At 47.4% G+C, this 15,225-nt stretch overlaps 1 protein-coding gene across 3 annotated transcripts in view; it reads right to left on the bottom strand.

The window, feature by feature from the left end:
• Window positions 1-5,066: 5,066 nt before the first annotated feature.
• TIMD4 (T cell immunoglobulin and mucin domain containing 4) overlaps window positions 5,067-15,225 on the bottom strand; it is a 45,574-nt gene continuing 35,415 nt past the window's right edge. The window contains exons 6-9 of one of the 3 annotated variants that reach the window (XM_037152239.2): window positions 9,090-9,136; window positions 7,524-7,623; window positions 6,196-6,235; window positions 5,067-5,230 (exon numbers count right to left, since the gene is read on the bottom strand). In XM_037152239.2, the coding sequence (XP_037008134.2) occupies window positions 5,140-5,230; window positions 6,196-6,235; window positions 7,524-7,623; window positions 9,090-9,136 (278 nt within the window). In that variant the 3' untranslated portion in view covers window positions 5,067-5,139. Of the gene's footprint in view, window positions 5,231-5,748; window positions 6,086-6,195; window positions 6,236-7,523; window positions 7,624-9,089; window positions 9,137-15,225 lie in introns of those variants that run through there. The other 2 variants (XM_053665913.1, XM_037152240.2) reach the window with 2 other exon arrangements.

Here is a 15,225-nt window from a genome sequence, read left to right as displayed (position 1 = left end):
GAGCGACCATGTCCAAATGCAGGCACTGAGAGTCTAGGGTGCAGACTGATCTGCATTTCTAACAGGCTCCCCCTCGATGACAATACTGTGGGTCGGAGCCCCACTCTGAGAACAGCCAGGTGTCTAGAACCTAGATTCAATACTCTCTTCTGACGCTGGGTCTGAACAAACTGACCTCAACTGGAGTCCGGTCGCAAACAGAGCCACGGCCGTGGACTCCAGAGCTGGGGCTGTGAATAAAAGAATTCACAGGGGGGGGGGGGTTACTGCTTCTGATGGAGGTTAGTTACGGATTTACGTGGACCCACCACCCTCCCAGAACTTAGGGAGTTCCCAGCACATGGGAGGGACTTGGTGTTTTAAAACTGGATCCACTGGTCACCCTAGTTATGATGGTGTCTTTCTTTTCTTTTCTTTTCTTTTCTTTTCTTTTCTTTTCTTTTCTTTCTTTCTCTCCCTCTCTCTCTCTCTCTCCCTCTCTCTCTCTCCTTCCTTCCTCCTCCCTTCCTTCCTTCCTCCCTCCCTTCCTTCCTTCCTTCCTTCCTTCCTTCCTCCTTCCTTCCTTCCTCCCTTCCTTCCTTCCTTCCTTCCTTCCTTCCTCCCTACTTCAGATTTTACTTATTTTTAGAGAGGGGAAGGAGAGAGCAAGAAACATCAATGTGTGCTTGCCTCATGTGCGCCCCCTGCTGGGGACCTGGCTCCCAACCCAGGCATGTGCCCTGACTGGGAATCCAACAAGCAGCCCTTAAGTTTGCAGGTGGCACTCAATCCATTGAGCCACGCCAGCCGAGGCAGTGGTATCTTTTTAAAAAGCAACATAACAGCCAAAGTTTGCACTTCCTCGTTCTAATTCCTCTTCCTGGGAGTGACAGTCCACCCTGGGGTCACGGATGTGCTGGAAAAGACGACTCACGGGGAAAAAAATGCTGGGTTGCATGTACCCACAAGAACCTACTGGATGTGACTTCAGGAGGGTAATCAGGTGTGACCGGGACATGGAAACATTCACCCGGCCGCAGGGTTCAGTGTAAGGCACGAGGATTGGGTCTCTGCTCTGGCAATAGCTTCCTGTGTAGCCTGGGCTACCTCATTCCCCCGGCCTGGGCCTGAGATTCATTAGCTAAAAAAAAGGGGGAAAGAGTTGAACCGAAGGATGTGTACGGGTCTTTCCTACTCCCGCCTCCATATGCAATGCAGGTAAAGCCTACAACCGCGGAACACCCTTTTTCCAGCCGGGCTGGAAAGTCAACCCACCTTGTTTTATGAGCAGGCGTCCCCAGGGCTCCCCCCGCTGGTCCCTAACAGCATTACCATTCATCTAACCTGGGAACAGGTCCCCTCCCGGTCGATGCTCTGGGAGCTGAGAACTCACTGCGTTTCTTCCTTTTTTTTTTTTTTTTTTAAGACTCTAACTTGTTTACAAATCTAACTGAAACTCTGTTTCAGACCCAGTCTTTCGGTTACAAGTGGCTTCCTCCTCCTGCCTGCATCTGGGGAACCCACTTCTCAACTTTTTGTTTTCTTTAGAGACAAAGAGCCTCCCCAGCCGCCCATTGCCGCATTCCTGTTAACCTTTCATTAAGCCTGCTGACAGCTGGCGTCGGCTCTCCCGTGAGTTAGTTCAACACATTCGCATTTCAATGTGTCCCACCTGGCTTCATTAAGGCTCCTGCCAGGTTCTCCACTTGCCACTTCCTCCACAAATGCAAATACGATTCTGAGTAAATAATTTGCAGATGAGGGAAGATTGAACTCTAAAGGGGTGGGAATGGAAAACCATCAGAACACTCGGCCTGCTGAGCATCTGGGTGAACTCAAATCCAGGTGGGACCGATGCAGGTCGAGCTTGCTCATCTGCGGGCGTTGAAGTCTTTCACTGGGGCCCTTCAGACTGTGGGGTCCTTCCTGCTCTGTCACAGGGGGCTGGACTTATGTGACCCCAAATTCCTTCATCTATCTCTGCTTCCGTTTTCTCAGCTCTGAAAGCAGGAATATGCCTGGTCCACTGGGCTGATGTGTGGATTCAATGAGAAATTGCCTCGAAACACGTACCCAGAACTCAGGGCTTGTTCCTTGAGGATTGGATGCTAATTTTCATTTAGCATAGAAAGGTTAAGGTCAAGGTTGTAGAATCAGGTTGATTCTACCAGAGCCCTGATGTAAATCCTCAAGGCGTGTAGGCCTACCGTGTAAACAGGAGCTGTTTAAGCCATTCAGTTGCATTTCGCAAGTGTGTTTTGTCTCATTTAGATGTTTAAACTCCTTAAGCAAAGCAAGTCTCTCTCCTGGGACCCCTCCCCTCCCCACTCCCCCACACACTAGATCCTAGAAGCTGTTGGCAGAGGGGCTACCAATTCACCCCGATAGCACAGACGGAAGGGGGAACAACTGCCTCCACTGACCAAGGGGTCTTGTTATAAGACTCAGATATTCATTAATTCATCACTTAAACCCACCCCCTAGACCTTGAGCCTCAGGCTGGCTGCCTTGTCCTAGACCACGTGTTGCTTGTCTAGGGCATTATTTTAACTATGAACGGTAATGCCTTTGAGAAGTGGACACACATTCCACTTGGTCATCAGCCACACTGCTTCCCATCACCTCGCTCATCTGTATCAGCTGCCTGGCCCCTGAGGTCATCGTCATTTGACCCCCCCCAGCCTGCTTCTGGGGTGCTTCTCTGCCCCCCCACGGTGGAAGTCAGGAGACAGGAACCTCAGATCTGAGTTTAGGAAAACGCCAGGGCCCCATTGTGGAGAACCAGGAGGAGAGGGGCACAGTGGGCCGGCCCAGCCAGGAAGCTGGCTGCGGGAGTCCCCGAAGGAAGGCCGGCCAGCTGCCCCGAGGTCTCTCTCCACCAGCACCCAACCCCAGGCCCTGCTGGCTGCTGCGGGACACACACCCATCCAGGTGGCTGCAGCCACCAGCCCTGGGGAGGGAGTCCCTTCCTGAAACCTCCCTCCCTGCCAGGGATCAGTGCACCGCAGTCATCCTTTAACTTGAACGTGCATCGGTCACCTGCAGGGCTTGTTAAAACACAGAGCACTGGGCTCCCCAACCCGCAAGAGTTTCCGACTCAGCAGGTCTGGGGTGGGGACAAGAATCGGTCTAACAAGTTCCAGGCAATGTGGAGCCTGCCGCTCTGAAGTGCATAGTTTGATAACCACTGAGCCAGACAGAGCTATGGTCCCCAGCCCTGGCTGCACCGTGAAACCACTCGGAGACTTTTTTTTTTTTTAATTCAGATGCTCAGGCCATATCCCAGACCATTGCAAAAGAACCTCTTAAAGAAGGGGACTCCGGAATTGACATTGAGAAAACTGTCCAGTTAATTGTAATGTTCAGCTAAGACTTATACCTACTAGGTGAGAGTCCCCTGGAGGGCATTGCCAGTTCTAAAACACCACGACTACCCACTGCCAAAACAGAAAGACACTTAGGGAGCTTAAACGTCCTGTTCAGGAAGTATGTGCCGTCTTTTGCTAGTGAGACCTGAGACAATGGCAGCGTGGGCCTTGGTGGCTGTTTTCGAAGGTGACTAGGGAGCGTGAGCTAAGTTAGGATGGGCTGTATCATAGACTCACAAAATATTAGAACCCGACAGGGTCATAGACTCCCTCCAGTTTCCAGATGGGGAAACTGAGGCTGTGAGCCTGACTCTAGATCCCCTTCCCCCCTCAGCTGCTAAATGTGAGTCATTCCCAGTATCTCAGGTTAACCCAGAGGAGAGCAAGTCCAGCCAAGGAAAAGAACTACCCGCATGCTGCCAGTTGCTTCCGTCACTTAGGCCAAGTCTGACACTCCACTAAGCACCGAAAGAATGAGCCAGAAGGCACACTCCTCTGGGCAGGCTGTTTTCCAAGTGCTCAGGGGAGAGGGAGGGGCTTTATGAGCTGCTGAATCTGTGCAAGGAGTCTATAAGCTGTACCAGTGAAGCCATGAGATGGATTTTTTCCTCTCCTAAAAGCCATGTGAAGAGAGTAGAAACAGAAAAGGTGGTTTCCTTGGAAGATTGTGTGCTTGTTGTATTGTGTCTGCTATGGCCCTAAACGTAGCTTGGAAGCATTATCAGGGGAATCCCTTCCAGATCTGGTGACTTATCACATTTCTGCTTGACTGAGGCCAATCTCACTCAGCTACACACACATACATACATTCATTCATTCATTCATTCATTCATTCAACAACCAGTTGCTTTCCTCTCTCCCCCTGGGTTTTTCATGCTGCTAGCTATGAACGTTTTAAAATCAATCTGGCCTGATTGAGGAGCAAATTTCCCTGAGTTACACTGAGAGGAGCTAATCTGGATGGACCACCTTCCTCTTGGATCCATGCACCGACCACGCCACTCTCCTCCACACCGTGCTCTCTCCGATGGACTCCTGGCTGTTTCCAACATTAAAGTCCCCAAGCAAGAAAAAAGATGGGATACCATGGTCACCTCTAAAGAAACTCAGATGTGAACAGAAAGCAATAGAAAACCAAGGAGTTTTCGAGGTAAGTCAAAGTCGTGGTGCGATTCCACACCATGTCCTGCCTTAACGATGAATTGCAGATCCAGGGCTGCTCCCGGCTACCTGGGGGGCTGGGGGACGGGGGGAGCACTCAACTCTGACAGGTGGGCACAAAAGGAGAGACGCAGGTGCAGACAAGGCAAAGGCAACTGTGGGAGGGAAGGGCCCAGGCTCCGTGCCCCAGAGGCGAGGTCAGGGACAGAGACATGGAGCACGACCAGGTAGAAGAGAGATTAGACATGTTCTGTGTGAGCCCCACGAGTTCAGCTGGGACCGAAGGGCACATGCTAGCTGCAGGCAGACTTCGCTTTACATATTTCTAAGTCTCAGCACTGCTCTGAGATGGAACGGACTCCCCTAGGTGTGGCAGTGAGCTCCTCATCACTGGAAGTATTCAAGCATAGTGTGGAAGATCACTGAGCAGTGATGATACTGAGGAGATTAAAGCCCTGGGCAGAGAAGGTGTGGCCTCTGAAGTACCTCTGACCTGGGGAACTAAGCCAGACTGGCTCAGTGACACCAGTGGAATTGATGGGCCTTGAACAACAGAAACAGATATTCGAAGACTTATTTTGACAATTCACACGTCCTGCCCCTGTCCTCCGTTTTAAGCAAAAGTGGCACATTATAGTGTGAAAAGACCATCTTCGTCTTCTCTTCCAGGCTGTATGTCATCATCGAGGACACTCCTCTTACTTCCTCCAGCATGGTCTAGCCTACAGAGAGAGAAGAGGCTGGTCAGGGGAACCACCGTGACCGGGACTAAACGGCGCTGCTGAATTGCAGCACAACTAACCAAGGCTGGGAGAGCTGAGGCCACAGGGGAGGGAAGGCTTTTGTCAATCTATTCTAACAGGGGATTTAGAAGTTTCTATATTAGAAAACATAACATCACAACCTAAAGGTGTTTATTTACAAAAAAGAAGAAAAAAAATCTCCATCCTGGTCAGGTAGTTCAGTTGGTTGAAGTGTCAGCCTGTGCACTAAAAGGTTGCAGGTTTGATTCCTGGTCAGGGCACATACATAGGTTGTGGGTTTGATCCCCATCTGGGACGTGTATGGGAGGCAACCAACTAATGTTTCCCTTTCTCTCCCTCTCTCACTCCCTCCCTCCCTCCCTTCTCTTTAAAATATTGTGGTATTGATGCAGTTATATAGTGAAGACAAGGTCTTCATCACAGTTTACATCAAACCTTTTTATTTCTTTCCAAAAAGTTACGGAACAGGACGAATATCCAAAATCCTTTTCTAGAGACTTGTCAGACTATTTTTTAAAATGCTCCTATGATCTAATTTGGCAGAGGAAACCATATATTCCAGGAATGATATTCTATGTGCTTTTTTCATTTTTCATACTGCCGACTCTCCTTTCTATGAACTCTAGTGTAACAATGTCCTTTTAAAGTAAGTTGCCCAGAGCTGAATGAAGAACTTCTAGCACGGAGTGATGCATCACCTTCTTTCTTTTGCACGTCATACTTCTATTAATGCAACCTGTCTTTGCATGTGCCTTTTGAATGTGAGCTGAATCCCCACCTCTTTTTCACCTCTAACGTCACATCTCTCCAACCCTGTGTTTAATCAGAACACAAGCACAAGTCATTAAACCACTGAGTAGTATCTAATCACTTGTAACACCTTGTACTATCATTACAACGATCAGTCATGCAAGATGAATTACCTGGTGTGTTTGTGGAAGCAATTGGTTTTCATGACTTTCTCTGAAAAGACAAGGCCACAGTATAAGCAGAGTGCTGTGCTAGAACGTTTGAAATGCTGGGAGAAGCCCCACTACTACCTTAGGAAAAGCTGAGGTAGTCTAAAGGTGAGACTTAGGGACTGGCTTTAGCAGGAGAAGCCATTCCTTTTCCTGGGTCAGATGACCCCTTCTTTAGCCCCTGAGGCAGTGTCCATCAGCTCTGAAATTGTTCCCCTGTCGTGGGCACGGCTCTGAAGCTGCTTCGTACCTGAGTCATTTGCCCACCCACAATTCAAGTATTCATTTGGGTTTTAAAATATGTCCTTATGAAACTTCCCCAGAACACCCCAAACCGTAACTTGCCTTTATAAACTCCCTTTTGTAGTGTTTTCTTTAGGGGCAGGTTTCAAAATATGCAGTTTCCCTGTTGCTCCAACAGGCCGAGATGATTACTAGTCTTGTCTCCTCACTTCCTATCTTGAAACAGTTTCCATTGCTGACTACAGAACAATCCCCCCCCCCATTTAAAAACAGGACCAGGTACCACATGCCTATGCTTTGCATGAAAACTATAAGTTCTATTTCACGACTCCTTTTTGTGGTGGTGGTCAGGGTGAAGGTGTCATGGGCCAGCTGGAGAATTTAATGCAACTACGGACCCTGCCCTTTGAAAAATGCAGATAAGAACATACAAGTACTGACTTTCTCCCTGGGACAAGCCCAGCCAGGGGAGGCAGCTGGGCCAGGGTTTCCTTGACCCCAAGACACTGATGATAATTGCACTGTCCATATAAGGCAGCAATGAGAATGGAATGAGTTAGGCACATCACGGCCCCACACGGCTAGCTCAGTTGGTTAGAGGATCTTCCCAATGCCAAGGTTGTGGGTTCAATCCTGAGTCAAGGCACATAAAAAAATCAACCAATGAGTGCATATATAAGTGGGACAACAAACTGATGTCTCTTTCCCTCCTTCCCTCCATCTCTTCCCACCCCATTTCCTCTCTCTCTCTCTCTCTGTCAGATCAATAAATAAAAGAGTCTAGTATCAGGACTTACACAGAGTAAATGTGCAGTATATGAAGGTGCTCTTATTTTTATTCTCTTTTCCAAAATATAACTCTATCAGGAGGATGCTACATGAAGCTATTAGCGTGTTAGGGAGAATGAGTTTACCCATCACCTCCTCCACCCGGATGGAGATAGAAATGGGAGTGTGGGGGATGGAGAAAAGGAGCAGGAAGCAGCAGCAACCTACTCCCAGGTCCTCCTGGAGTCTCCATAGCTCTGAAGGGCTTCACCCCACCTTACCTCGATGGTAAAACACCACAATCAATGTGCATGCACACAGCACAAAGGCCAGGGAGGAACCAATGATCTTCAGCAGAAGGGAGCTGCCCAGCTGGTGTATCTGGTGAGAACGGGGAAGATGATTGGGCTGTTCGTTTCTGACGTCATCCTCACCCGTCCCAACCACTAACCACACCCTCTAAGGGCCGGAAGCTTCACTGCATCTCACCACATTTTTGCCCAGTGTGCCTCAAGACCAAAACAAAGCCAACCTTACAAATCATGAAAAAAACATGTTTAAGTTTCTGAAAACCTGAAACATTTACCCAGACCCTAGGTGACAGGCCTCAGGTTTCAGGCCTCAGGCGTACAGGCCCTGGGGCTCAGGGGTCTGAAGGGGGAAATAAGGGCGCTGGGAGCTGTGCTCACTATCGCGTCACTCTGCTGGCCCCACCCAATGCCGGGAGCTCTCCCCAGCCCTGTGCTGGCCTCCCACCTGGGGAGGGGCGGGGGGGGGGGGCGAGGGGGGCGTGGCTCGGGCTGCAAGAGGCAACAAGACCAAAGAGAAAATGCAACTCAATTTCACATTTGCGCAGCAGTGCTTCTCAAAGTGTGGCCAGGGGACTCTTGAGATTAAAATGATTTTCAAAAGACATTACTTCTTGACTGTCATTTTTCCCCAAGATGTACGATTCCCCAGAGGTTGTGTGACCTGTGGAGTGACGATCTCATCTCTCTGATGATGGAACACGTAAGCCAGTGCGAGAATCTGTCTGCTCTCACGCCGAACGCTGAGGTTTGGGAATGTAAAACCCTGCCACTTTTCTCGGTAAAATTTTCTCATTTGGCAAAATGTAGTTATTTTTCCATAAAATGCATGTTATTTATGTTAATGTGTAGTGGGTTTGTTAGCCTTATTTTTAAACGAGTAAAGACTGTTTTTGACTTCTCATATTAATTTTTGCGAGTAAGAAAGGGTCCCGACGCCACACTGTTTGAGAAGAACTGCTTGGCAGGCACCGTCTAGCTGTCGCGGGGCGAGGCCACACCCTACTTCCCCGCTATGCCCCGGGCCCTGCCCCATTCCCCAACACAGTGGCACAGTCTGGACACCCCTCTCTCTCTCACAGGAGAAAGAAGAGGAGGAAAGAAAGAAGGGGGGTGCCACTCTTCTTTTTAGATGTCTACCCAGCCTAAAGTTTCCCCTAACGCAGCCTGAATCACTTTTGCAACAATAAACATTAATGAAGGCTCCTCTCAGAGACAAAAGGACCACCTTGGGCAGGCGTTGATTCTGCAACATGTCCCTAATCCTGGGCCACACAGAAGGAACACAGTGATTTTTCATGTTTCTGTCTTTTTTTCCCTTGGCTTCTCAGAGCATCTGTGTATATGAAAGTAATAATATTGATGTTATTTCTGCCAAGAATCCAAGTCCACAGATTCCTTAGCTATGCCAGAATAGTTGTGATGCCTTTCACACTTTTCCTAGGTGTGTCTGGTCTCCCCAGGCCATTTCCGCAACCTCTACCGTAGCTTTTTACAATCTTAGTCGTGCACGTCAAATGCGTCACAAAAAATGTTTACCGGGTTTTTTTCAACTTTAATTTGCCCAAGGGTTGTCGTCTCAGAGCCTGGGAAGGAAAAAAGGAAAGAAATGTTTATATTTCCTGGAGGAAGAATGAAATATCACATTTTAAAACAGGCATTTCAAAGCTTATCTGGAATTTCCGTTGCTGTGTGCAATCTTTCCATATCAGTGTATCGGTGAACATTTGTTTGGTGAGGTTTTACCTAAGGCTCCTCCTCTGCTATCCAAAATTATCCCACGGGGGCACCTTCATTTTACAGACATGTGGAGGGAGGCATTAAGCCAGCGGACAGTCAGGTCTAAGTTTTCTATAGGTTCCACCAGTACATTCAGGATTTTTTTCCATCATGAAAACTTGTCACTCTATCAATTAGCAAGTATTTATTGAATATTTATAATAGGCCAAGCACTTATGGTGATTGTACCATTAACCTCATCGATGGAATTTACAATTTAGTGCTGAAGACCAAATTTAAACATACAATGTGGACAGTTGAAAAATACTTATAGCCCTGGCTAGTGTGGCTCAGCAGATTGAGCGCTGACCTGTGAACTGAAAAGTCATGGATTGATTCCAGGCCAGGGCACATGCCTGGGTTGCGGGCAAGTCCCCAGTTGGGGCTGCATGAGAGGCAACCAGTCAGTGTATCTCTCACACATTGATGTTTCTCTCCTTCTTTTTCTCCCTCCCTTCTCCTCTCTCTACAAGTAAATAAATAAAATCTTTTCTTAGAAAAAGTTAGAGTTATGTGAAATTCTGGGAAGCAACACTTTAAGATATCATAGACCATATCGTGGGGATGGCTCTCTCTACGGGGTCAAGAAATGTGTCCTTGAGAAGGTGAAATTTAGGCTGAGACATGGAGTCATGTACACATAGCTGATAGTTGAGTTCGACGAGGAAAACACGCTGAGAACCTACCAAGTGCTAAGCACTGCTCTGGGCACAAAACACTGAGATGAAATGGCATGGCCCCACTTCACAAAACATATTAGATAAGGGAGACCAGAGGGTTACTGAAGCCTAAGAGCCCAAGGGTAAGAATAGGGTCAGGCCACTGGAGTAGGGACAGGTGGCTGGAGAGGATGGGCAGAGGGAAAGGCACATCGGCCAACTTCGTAGCTCAGCCAGAGCTGTTAGAATCAAGCTCCATGAGGACAGGGTCCATCTCTGCCTGTTCAAAAAGGGACCAACACTTCCTGACACATTTACTGAGTACATACGTGGTACTCAGTAAATGAATGTGACTATGAATCAAGGTTGAGCTGTAGATACTGATGTCAGAGTCATCAGTATCCAGGGACCCGTTAAAATGCTCCGTGTGGCCCTGCTGGTGTAGCTCAGTGGATTGAGCGCGGGCCTGAGAACCAGACAATCACAGTTCGATTCCCAGTCAGGGCACATGCCTGGGTTGCAGGCTGGTTCCCTGCAGGCCAGTTCCCAGCAGGGGAGACACACAAGGCAACCATACATTGATGTTTCTCTCCCTCTCTCCTTCCCTTCCCCTCTAAAGATAAATAAAATCTTTAAAAAAAATGCTCCATGTGTATAAGAAATCCAAGGGCTGGGTAGCACAGTTGGGTAGCACAGTTGGTTGGCGCATCATCCCAATATGCCAGGGCTTTGGGTTCGATCCCCGGTCAGGGCACGTACAAGAATCAACCAATGAGTGCATAAATAAGTGGAACAACAAATCGATGTCTCTCCGATCGCCTTCCTCTTTCTCTAAAGTCAATACATTTTTTGGAAAGGAGAAATCCAAGGGCTGCATGTCCGGACAGAGACAAACAGGCATCCTGGGAAACCCAGCCCTTAAAAAGGTACGCAGAGGCAGCAAAGAAGGAAGCAGAAGAAATGGGCGAGAACAGTGTCACAGCGGCCAGTGCAGGAGAAAATGTCCGGGAAAGCTGCAAACCACACGTGCAATACAACCTTCTGATAGACACGGAATGCAATGTACACGTGAATATCTAGGCTGACAATTACTGAAACAGCATTATTGCCCCCGAACTTCCTCGCTTGCCAGGCAAAAGGAGAAGTGCCATCAGTTTTGTAAGGCTCGTGAAGTGATATGAGAGCTTATGGACAGGGAAAGTGACGTGTGCAATGCCCAGCAGCATAAAACTCCAATGGGGAAAGTCGGCGTTTCATACCCTACAACTCGGTTTTTGTTGTATTTCTCTCCATTATCATCCCCTAGAGCTGCAAATTGCAGGTAAGAACTCAACACTCCTTCCTGTCAAACTCCTGTGGTACTACAGTCACGGGTGATGGAGACGCCTGGTGGAAACCACTGAAGAGGAAAGGCAGCTGGGTCAGGTCCGTCCGTGCGAATCTGTGCTTTAAATGGGAATCGTCCGATGGGGGAGACAACTTGCAAACACAAACAGTGCTGAATGGTATCAAACGGTGCTTTTTCTTGTTTTTATTCATCTTCAGAAAATGCCAAGCGCCCCAGTGGGAAGCACCACAAGTACCACAGGGCTGCACATCAAACAGCAAGCAGACACACAAAACTGGTGGTTCTTCCCCGGGAAGAACAGTGGCGCTAAGGGCCAGGGGATGCCGGCTCGACAAGGCAAGACGATTGGTTTTCGTGTCTGCCATCTGTGCGCTCCTGGCCCTGACATCGCCAAGGCCTAAACTCTGACACAAACAGTTTCGGGCAAAGGCAGCAGCCTCCCAAAACGTGCACCCCCCCCAAAAAAAAAATGTGTTCTGTGTCAGAGAATTGTAGTGGTTGGACTAGTGTTCCCTCGGATCATGTCCCCTAGGACCTCAGATTGTGACCCTATTTACAAATAGGGTCTTTGCCCATGTAGTTAGTTAACAATCTTGAGATGAAATCATCCTAGATGTCCAGAGGCCCTGAATCCAATGGCTGGTGTCCTTATAAGAAAAGAAGAGGATACAGGGAAGCCATGTAAAGACAGAGGCAGAGACTGGAGTGATGCTGCCGTAAACCAGGGAATGCCAGGTACACCGGAAGCTGGGAGCATCAAGGAAAGGTGCTCCCAGAGCACTCAGAGAGCACAGCCCTGCTGACTCCTTGATTTCAGGCTTCTAGACTCAGACCTGGGAGGGAATGCATTCCTGCTGTTTTAAAGCCACCTGGTTTGTGGTCCTTTGTTACCGCAGCTCTGGGAAACTAATAGAGGACTTAGAGGGAATTGACATACGAGGGATGACAGTGACCTTCAAGTGGGTGTAGTCAACCTAATAAAAAGTCAGGAAACATGTGCCGAGCACAGATGGGTAAGAAGACTAAACTCAACCGAAGGGCCTAGCATTAACCTCAAAAGAGTGTTCTTCTACTGGCATATTATTACTGACAATCCAATGACCATTCACTCCTCAGCAGCAGCCCTGGGGGTAGGCACTATCCCTTACCACCAATGAAAACACCGAGGCTCAGAGGGCAGAGCAATGTGATCAAGGTCAGGCAGGTTGTAGGTGAAGGAGCTGGGACTTGAACATGGTACGACTGCCATCAATACCTATGTTCTTGAGGACGTCATCATACAGGAGCTGAAGCACAACTGTACCATGCACGAAGCATGGTACACAACAAAGATGCAAGAAGTGTTCAGTATAACAATTTACAATGGATCTAGAAAAAGGATGGTCCAGAATAGTGGTCTCCAAGAAGGGCTTGGGCTTGCTACAAAGGCTCAAGGCCACCCACTGGGTATAGGGGAACATGAGAGTGTCCGTTTACATTTATTTAAATTTCATCCTTTAAACATTTATTTGGGAGGGCTATATTTTAAAGTGTATATATTAATATGGAGGTGTATGTAAATAAATGATCAATAAATATTTTTACCGATGAGAATACATTAATCAATCTAGTCTAGAGAGAGAGAATGAGTCATTTGTTTCTCAAACAGTTGGGAGACTATAGTAGGCAGAATAATGATACCCGAATGTGTACACAATCTAATCTTCAGAATTTGTGACTATGTTCTCTTACGTGGTGAGACTTTGCAAAGTGATTTCCTAAGTCAAAGATCTGGAGATGGGGGACTTTCGGCCAAGATGTAGGCATAGGTAGACACACTGTGCCTCTTCACACAACCAAAAGAAGGACAACAACAATTTAAAAGCAAAAAAACAACCAGAGTTGACTGATAATTGAACTGTATGGAAGTCCAAAAACCAAGGAGTTAAAGAAGATACATTCATACAGACCAGTAGGAGGGGTACAGTCAGGCAGCCAGGCCAAGAGGACTTGAGGCAAGGTGGTGGATGGAGGATGGGGGTGGGCAACACAGTAGCTGGCGGACCTGGTGAAGTGGCGGCTGGTGGAGCAGGCTGTACCACATTAAACCAGGAGAAACAGTTGGGGAGCGGGATGGAGTGCACAACCCAGGGCCCCAGAGCAGGAAAATAAAGCCTCAAACCACTGATTGAAAACACCAGTGGGGGTTGAGGCAGCAGAGGGAGAGACTCCCAGACTCACAGAAAAGTTCCTTGGAGAAACCCACAGGATCCTAGAATGTACACAGACCCACCCACACAGGAATCAGCACCAGAAAGACCCAGTTTGCTTGGGGGAAATGGCAAAGACACTGAAATCCAACAGAGAGAAGAGCAAGCATCATTGTTCCCCCTCAGACCCTACCCCTACATACGGCATCACACCCTAGAAACTGGGTTGCCCTGCCCTGGTGAACACTAAGGCTCTGCTCCTCACTAGGAAACAAGCATATCAAGACAAAAAAAAGTAGCCCAAACAAACCAACAGGTCAAAGCTCCAGAAAAAATACAACTAAGGAATGAAGAGATAGCCAACCTATCAGATGCACAGTTCAAAACACTGGTAATCAGGATGTTCACAGGATTGGTTGAATTTGGTCACAAATTAGAGGAACAAATGAAGGTTACACTAAGTGAAATAAAGGAAAATGTACAGGGAACCAATAGTGATAGGAAGAAAACTGGGACTGAAGTCAAGAGTGTGGACCAGAAGGAAGAAAGAAACATCCAATCAGAAAAGAATGAAGAAACAAGAATTCAAAAAATGAGGAGAGGCTTAGGAACCTCCAAGACACCTTTAAACGTTTCAACATCCAAATTATCAGGGTACCAGTAGGAGAAGAGAAAAAGCAACAAGTGGAAAACTTATTTGAACAAATAATAGAGGAGAACTTCTCCAATCTGGCAAAGGCCAAAATATACTTCCAGGAAGTCCAGGAAGCTCAGAGAGTCCCAAAGAAGGTGGACCCAAGGAGGAACACACTAAGGCACATCATCATTATATTAGCCAAGATTAAATGAAGGAGAGAATCCTAGAAGCAGCAAGAGATAAGGGAATAGTCACCTACCTACAAAGGAGTTCCCATCAGACTGTCAGCTGATTTCTCAAGAGACCTTATAGGCAAGAAGGGGCTGGAAAGAAGTATTCCAAGTCATGAAAGGCAAGGACCTCCATCCAAGGTTGCTCTATCCAGCAAAGCTTTCATTTAGAATGGAAGGGCAGATAAAGTGCTTCTCAGATAAGGTCAAGTTCAAGGAGTTCATCATCACCAAGCCCTTATTATATCAAATATTAAAGGGATTTATCTAACAAAAAGATTAAAAATATGCACAGTAAAATGACAGCAAACTCACAATCATTAACAATCACACCTAAAACAAAAACAAAAGCAAACTAAAAAAACAACTAGAACAGGAACAGAACCATAGAAATAAAGATCACATGGAGGGTTATGAACAGGGGAATGGGAGGGAGAGAGAAGGGGAAAAGGTACAGAGAATAATTAGCATAGATGGTAGATAGAAAATAGAAGGGAGAGGGCAAGAATAGCATGAGAAATGTAGAAGCCAAAAAATTTATATGTGTGATACATGGACATGAACTAAAGTGGGGGAATGTGGGTGGGAGGGGATGTGCAGGGTGGAGGGGATGTGCAGGGTGGAGGGGAGTGAAGGGGGGGAATGGGACAACTCTAATGGCATAATCAATAAAACATATATTTTTTAAATATCTTGAGATGGAAAGACCATACTGGGTTAACCACTGAGCCCAGTGCAATCACAAAGATCCTTCTAAGAGATAGGCAAAAATGTCAAAGCCAGGGTGTGTGACGATGGTAGAAATCAGAAAGAGAGAGATTTGAAGATGCTGC

Source organism: Artibeus jamaicensis, unplaced genomic scaffold (genome assembly GCF_021234435.1).
Source record: "Artibeus jamaicensis isolate MK-2021 breed Jamaican fruit bat unplaced genomic scaffold, CSHL_Jam_final contig_432, whole genome shotgun sequence".
Lineage (NCBI taxonomy): Eukaryota > Metazoa > Chordata > Mammalia > Chiroptera > Phyllostomidae > Artibeus > Artibeus jamaicensis.
This window is presented reverse-complemented; position numbering and strand designations above follow the sequence as displayed.